This window comes from Vitis riparia, chromosome 4 (genome assembly GCF_004353265.1).
Source record: "Vitis riparia cultivar Riparia Gloire de Montpellier isolate 1030 chromosome 4, EGFV_Vit.rip_1.0, whole genome shotgun sequence".
Classification (NCBI taxonomy): Eukaryota; Viridiplantae; Streptophyta; class Magnoliopsida; order Vitales; family Vitaceae; genus Vitis; species Vitis riparia.
Window position 1 is genome coordinate 6064363 of NC_048434.1, and position 7751 is coordinate 6072113.

General features: G+C 37.0%; 1 protein-coding gene across 2 annotated transcripts; it reads left to right on the forward strand.

Moving 5' to 3' along the window:
- LOC117913058 lies at positions 1–4676 on the forward strand. Of its 2 annotated transcripts, XR_004651077.1 has the most exons (6): positions 1–444; positions 2565–2621; positions 2746–2808; positions 2919–2987; positions 3834–4325; positions 4518–4676. XR_004651077.1 is itself a non-coding variant. In XM_034827944.1 (5 exons), the coding sequence occupies exons 1-5, from the start codon at positions 115–117 to the stop codon at positions 4116–4118; spliced, it is 804 nt and encodes a 267-aa protein (XP_034683835.1). In that variant the 5' UTR covers positions 1–114; the 3' UTR covers positions 4119–4676. The 2 variants fall into 2 exon arrangements, 1 of the variants encoding a protein (XP_034683835.1); XM_034827944.1 differs by having other exon boundaries at positions 3834–4676.
- The last annotated feature ends 3075 nt before the right edge of the window (positions 4677–7751 follow it).

A 7751-nucleotide genomic window follows, 5' to 3' on the forward strand; every position in this document is an offset into this window, starting at 1 on the left:
TTGGTCTTTGTTTTTCTCCCCCATCCCCAACTCCTCTCGCTCTCCTTCTTCACCCCCGCCGCCACCACCGCTATCTTTCTCTCTTTCTACCTCTCCCTCTCAGCTTTCCTGTAGATGATGATGATGATGATGAAGGACGAGTGGATTCGAGCCGCGATGAGCGACGACATGGTAGTGGCAGAGCTGCTACTGCGTCTCAAGCAGTCCCACGCCTCACCGCCGCTCCTCACCCCCTTCAAGTGGGGCCTCCGCCTCCCGCGCTCCAGGTCCTCCTCTCGATGCGACGTCGTTTCTGTCAGAAAGGACCGTGAGCCAACCAGACGCAGCCCCACCACGCCCCTCTCCTGGAGCGGTGGCGCTTCCCCCAGCGCCGCTGCTGACGCCGACGCCTTCGAGGACTGCAGCCGCTCCTCCTCCATTCGCTTCGCCGCCGCCAGATCCAAGGTTCGTTTTGTCTTCTTCTTCTTCTTCTTTTCTTCTCTCCGGCGACGGTGTCAGATTTCTGACGACCTGATCTATCGCGTGTCAGTCTTTTTGTCCTTTGACCGAAATAACCCTAGCTCTTTAACTTAATTGCGTTTTGAGAATTCTTGGAGTTGAAGTTTTGAGGGCGTTGTTGTCCGTCGACGAGACATTCTTGCCTTCAAAAGGGCTTTTTTCCACTCCATGACCATTTTACCCCTTCAAGCTCATCCTATTTGCGATAATTTTCCGCTTTCATCCCCTTTTCCCATTTGACCAAAATACCCTCTGTCAGCAAGATGGCGTCGTTTCCGGCGGATCTCCGTCTCCGGCCCAGTCCACCGTATTGAATGGTTTTCTTACCAAAATGCCCCTCCGTAGTGGAGGAAATTACAGTCACGTGAGGTCAGACTTGTTCACGTTTTCTTCTCGCCTCTTTTCCGGTTACCTGTCATTCTTGTTGGCGTGTCACCAGGAAGAGCTTTTCATCAAATTGACCAAAACACCCTTCCGAGGTCCTCTTAAGTACCACTGGAGCCAAGAACTTTTGAAAGGACAATTTTGGCAGGTGGGAAAAAAATGCTCACTGGTCGTTCACACTTACCAAGGGTGAGAACCCCGGAAGCTTCCCATGGACGGTCTCTTTTTCCCCGGTTGGACGAAAATGCCATTCTTTTAGATTTAAAAACTGTCCCCTTATGCGTGGGTGTTTTCGTCATGTAAAAAAGTAGGGTGTGGTTGGGTGGGCCCAGGTAGAGGTCTGCGTTTTGTTCGGTGGAGTATTGTTAGTGGCGGGTGGGAGCAACTATCTGCTATGACGCGGGTCTACGAGGGCATCGTAACTTACTTGGATGTTCCAATTATTATACACCGTCAATTCCGTGAGTGTGGATCGGATGGTCAAGGATCTCCGTGTCGCGTGACTTTAATTTTTCTTTTTCCCTTTTGGGGCATGGATACATATTCAGGCTGGGCTGGGGTCACGTGACTTTCTGTAGACGTGAGTGCTAGTGGATATTTTATTTCGGTTTCCCTTTTATTTGAATTTTTTAAGTTTGGATTAAAAGAAAAAAAAAAGGGGAAAAAAGTGTAAATGACGTAAGAGTTGGTATTAGCGTGGCAATGTGAGTGTGTCCAGGAAAGGGTTTAAATTTTGGGTTGAGGTGGGAGGCGCTAATCACGCGCGACAGTGGCGACAATCATAGGCATCATAGCTCCATGTTGGGGGCGTGGCGTGATCTCAGCCCTTATTCTAATCACTCTTATGATTGGCAATCGGACGGCCGCGGACTGATGGGTGACGTGGGATGGAATGGATGGCCCCCCAGTTTGCTGTTTTTTTTATGGGTCCCAGCAGAGCCGGATGGGTTTGGTGGTGGCAGTCCTGTGTTTATCCACTGCGCCTGTGTCCACGCCTCTCGTCCCCTACTCTATCACTCTTTGCCACGTCACTCAGTTTTTTTTTTCTTTTTTGGGTTTTATAGAGTAAGGATTTGGAGGGGAGTGTGAAGTACGTGAGAAGTTATGAAGAAGGGCGGGGTGTTGGAAGTTATTTTTAAGATAGGTTTAGATTAAGACATTGGTGGTTGAGATTGATGGATGATGGGTGTTTATAAAAAAAAAAAAAAAAAAAGAGAGAAAGAAATCGATGGATGATGGATATTTGAAGATGGGTTGAAAATTCAAAAAGGCAGACAGGTGCCCTGGCCCGCTTTGGTCAAGGGATTTGAATTCACATGTAAAATTGTGAACTAATTTTTTTTTTTTTTCTCATTTGACCATAGATGTCTGTCAGTTGATCTTGAGATATCTAACCTTTGCGATGATGGCTTTTGGGGGGATTTTGAAAAAAATGTAGTATTTTTTTAAAAAAATTATTTCTTGAGAAGTGTTTGAAGTTGTTTTTAACAGCTTTGAATTTTATTTTTGATTTTATTTTTATATGAAGACGACTTCAATATGATGATGTAACCTTCTGAAATCGGTCTTTTTTGGCTCATGTATGCCTGCTTAATTCTTTTTCTGGGAAAATGCATGTTTAGCCCTTAGCCATTTTCACGGAAACTTTTTATGATGAATGTGGGATCATTTGATATTTGCAGGTTACGGCTTTGAGTGAGACCACCAACACCAACACCAAGAGGTCAAGAAGAAAGAAGGTGAACTTTTTAGCATTTTGTTATCGAAGTCCTGAGCCCAATTGCTGATTTGAGTGATTTCGCTTACTAAAATAAATGGGGTTTCAATCTTTTTTAATGATGATAATTTGTTCACCGTTTTCAGACATTTGCTGAACTTAAGGAAGAGGAAATTTTGCTCTTGAAGGAAAGGACATATTTGAAGAAGGTCTGACCCACCTTCAACCTTCTTACTACTAATATTCATGTGTGCGTGCATATACATAGATTTGTGGTTCATGCTACCTTTTTTTTATTAATCATGTTTTCATCTAACAGGAGCTGGCAACACTTCGTGTAACCTTTAAGGAACAGAGAGCCACAAATGAAAGCTTGAAGAGAATGAAGGTGATCTACTTGTTCTTTTCTTCATTATTCGATACATTTGTTCCTATTCCCTTGTTTGATCTGCACCCTACCTTTAAGTATTGAGTGTTGTTGAACACAGTTAGCCAAGCGCAACTGAGGAATTGAGGCCTTCTAGATTTTATACCACAATATGTGGAATTATATTAGTAGAAATAAAGATTTTATACCGACACTTACCAAGCAAAATTTTCCATTGGTTTATAGGAAGACATGGGGAATAAAATCTGCACTTGTTCATGATCCTGTTGTTTTCTTGTATAAAGCTTATCATTCTCCTAAAGAAAAAGAGGGAAGAGATCGCTCTAAAAGAGAATTTTCATGGTGTGATTAATGATTAATTTTGTTACTTATCATACGGATTGTGGAAATCTTCATTCTGAGCGAGCAGGGAGTCCAAATAGTATATTTTAGTTACAAGGGAAAAGATGATGATTATTTCTTTCCTGCAAAGGTGGTGGTACTTATATCTGCATAGCAGTATAATTTTTAGATATTTAGTTTTGGCATTTGTGTGAAGGAATGTTTGCTCAGTGCAATAAAGATTTTGTCTTCTTTGTGCGGTTGCCGGTTATTAACTAGGATAGGAAGAAGGGCTTGGGTAATCGAATAAATTCAATAATGGCAAAAGGGTAAAAATTGTGCCGTCTTTGTCATGTTTGTTTGATCTAATAGTTGATTGACTTTGGTTTTTCAGTTCCTTAGCTTGTTTTCTTGTTAACATAATAAACTTATTATAATTATTTATCATTCTACTGATGAATGGAAAAAGAAATCTGGAGTGGATCACAACACGGAAAATGATAAAATCCTATTTCACTGGTGCAGATTGATTTCCATTTGAACTTGGTGAAGGGTACTGGTGCAGCTGCCACCGATGAAGCAAAGGAAGCAATTCCCAGGGAAGAACCCCACAAGATGGAAGGTCCTAGTGAAGACCATGCCCCTTCAATTGTTCCAGTGCAGGCCTTATCTAACGATCTCCTGCAATCTGAATCTTGCCAAGTAGAGATGAATGATACACCCAGAGACAATGTTTTCATGCTACCTGACCTAAACATGATGGCAATGGAGGACGATATTGGCTCTGAGACCCTGTATGGAATGATCTGATAATTTGACCATTTCCTTGTAAAGCAAGTGGCTATGAGATAATCAATGGGCTTTGTTCAATTTGACAATGATCCCTGTTGCTAGACTGCATATGGCCAAGGAGCTGTTCTCAAATGTAAGTAGGAAAAAAAGTTCTTCTTCAAGCTGAGGTGCAGTCAACTGTATCCAGACTCAGCCCTCGCAAATTGCCCTGAATAGGCAAATAAGGTGAGTGGTTAAGAAGGATTTGAGAACAGCATAATAGAGAGATATTCTAGTGATCAGATATATAGAGATTCTTGTAGTTCTTCTGCAGGACTCTCTCTTCATTATCTCCGAAATTCATTTGGGGTAAATAACTCGGTTACTTCTTGTTTCGGAAATGTTGAGGCATAATTGTGTCATTATATTCTTTTGTAGGTAGACAGCTGATGGATTCACTCTCTTTTAAGAGTTGCTTCAAGCTAATTTCACAATTTTGTTCCCCATTATTGGTTCCACTTTCCCATTTCTAATTTTGGCTACTTTTTGTACACGGCTTAGACCCATTTTTTACTTGCTATCATCTTTTTAGGGCAATTTGTTTGGGCCCATGTTTTAGTGCCTGAGAAATTTCAAACCATACACCAGTCAGGCTGGTAGATTGGAAAGATTCAAAGCAGGACTTGACTTGGGCGAAGCCGGAGATTGTTGACTTGGGATGTAGGGCAAAAAGCAATATGAATTGAACACGCGTGTATGTAGCGGGGAGAAGAGAGCCTTGAACCCAAACTCTGACTGGATTTCAATGGGCCTAGAACCCAGAAAACATCAAAACAAACACAAATACTAGCCGGAGAAATTGAAAAATAATGCTTCTCTTATGAATGGAATGGCTTTAAGTTTGTGATCATTTGTATGCCAGATGTCATATTGAAATGTGAATTACTAACCAGGTCTTTTACGCTACCGACGAAATGATTGCAGTGGAATCTTCGCCTTGAAGTGCCTCGCATCGTGCCCTACATCCATGGACACCCTGTTCTTCATTTTTCAAAAGATATACAGTTGATTTTTTTTGGGAAAATGACAGGTTTACTTGGCAATAAATATTTACTGAATTATAATAATTTTGTAAATTATAAAAAATAAAAAAATTGTTCATCCTAACAAATAAATATTTACCCTAACAAGCCTTCAACTAGAATTTTCCATCAAAAGTATTATATAAATATGGACATGAGTTTTACGGTGAAAATTTTGTTTTTTAGTCGTAATTTATTTTTATTTTATTTAAAAATAAAATAAAATAAGAAATATAATTCCCATCTAGAAAAGGTAGGTCCGCAAAAAATAAAGTTCGGATCCGGGTTAGATTTAAGTATGGGAAAGATAGATCACATATAAGTTGCCATCAGGTTGGGAATGGATTGGTGATTAGAAATTAGACAAGACAGTTGATGGGTGGGTTTATGCTCCAGAGTCCAGGCCATGAAAGTCTGAAATGGGGTGCCATGCAAGGCAAAGGAGATGGGTCCGGCAAAGGAAGTGGATGTCAAGTGATATCTAAATTGAGAAACAAGGCAAAGTACATGGACATGGTCTATTTTTGTAATTTACCATTAAACATGTATGCGATGTATTTGCCTCTGGAAATATTCTCAACCACCATCATGACTTTCCAGTCAAGCTGGCCTTTTTGGGGGGGGGGAAAAAAAAAAAAAAGAGAAAGGGAAAAAAACACTGTCAGAGCACGTTTTTAAGCTTATGTTGAAACACCATGTAATTATTATATATATATATATATATATATTTTTTTTTTTCAAAAATCAAGTCGAAAATAAGATTTTTTTAAAAGAAAAAAAAAACCACATCTAAATATTACAATTCAAAATTTGCGTCTAGAAAAAGTGGCTCAGATACAAATAGTTTTTCCAGTTAAATTTGTTTTCATATTCGCTAATTATTATTATTATTATAATCTTGAAAACATCTTCTAAAAAAAATTCTTTTTAATCTTTATTATATATGTTTTATTGTTTTCTAAATTTTTAATTAAAAATTAAGAATGATTGTAGAATAAATAAATAATTTTTTTTATCTATTGTTGTTTATTTAACATTGATAGGGTATATTTGAAACTGTTTTGAGTTTTTAATTTAAAAATTAATTTGGAAAACAAATTGCTTTTAAAATGAGTTAAAGGTATTTTTAGGGTTTTTTTAGAGTATTCTAGGAAGAAAAAGTTTTAAGAACAATGTAAAACTATGTTTAAAAACAGCTCTCAAATGTTATTTTTATTTTTTTGGGAAGTTATTAAAAAAACATTATAAAATAAACCTTTAGAATGTGTGATTTAAAAATAATTTTTTATTTTTAAAAATAAAAAATTATTTTTTAAATTTGTTTAATATTCTTTTATTTTGTTCTCCGAAACAACTTTTAAAAACAAAGTGAATTAGAAAATAATTTTTAGAGAATAAGTAAAAATTATTTTCACCCATTTTTAAAAAATGGAAAACATGGGCGTTTGACCATGTCTTTTAAAAATTGTTTTAAAGTTAAAGAATAAAAAATAATTTTTAAAAACAAATTTCATAAAACACGATCAAATTAGGATTTAGGTTTTCAAACAGACTTTTATTTTACAAAAATTAAAGAATAATTTAAAAAAATGTTTTCAAAAAACTAATATTTAGAATTGTTTTCGAAAACAATTACCAAACAGCTAACTAGTTTTTGTAAATTAATTTTATAATTTTTTATTACTTGAGTTACTTATATAAGGTTGGAGATGATTTACTAAGATTATTAATTTAATGATAAAATAAAATGCTAATTTACTTTCTTACAAGTTACAACAAATGCATAAATAAAAATAATATTCAAAACATTATCCTACACAATTTTTAGCATTTTCAATCATATCTTTTATTCAAGTTTTTAAAATAATAACATTTAATATTTACTTTTTTTTGTTATTTTAAATTAATAATCAATTAATTGCACACAACTAAATCTGTAAGAAAATTACAATTTTTCGATGCTTTTCTTTTTCAAAAAATGATTTAAATTTAATTTCTTTAAAAATAATAAAATAACACGTGGCACTCGCATGGCAATGACAAGGCTTTTTTCAACATAATTTTCAAAACATGCCCATACAGTGCATCTCTCGTGTTTTTTCTTGTCCAAAACGGTCATTTTGACAATGGCATGCTTTCGGATTTAGCAAAATATATCACGGTATGAACCTAATTCCAGAGAATATGAATAGAAAGAAAATCAATGTTGAAGCTGCAGGAAAAGGGTCTGCTCTTGTCCCCACTTGGAACATAGGGTGCTTCGTCGATCCAGTGTGAAAAGAGAGCTTGGGTGTGGATCTTTATGCATAATTTCACGCGGTAAAGAAAGCCGAAAGCAGATTCGGGCTTTTTCGATGTGTTTAACACTCCCAACTTTTTCCCATTTGGGCGCGAGAATCAGACATATCTCTGTGATAAATGTTGACTCGCGTTTTAGGCAGTTTGGGCCGTGGCGCTGCTTTCAAAAATACAGTGCATATGAAGGTGGTTTGTGAGCAAAAATACAGAGGATGCACAAAAGACTTTTTCCCTTCATACATGAGAAACAACTTTCTCATCTTTTTCATAGATATCACCCAAAAGTTTCTGA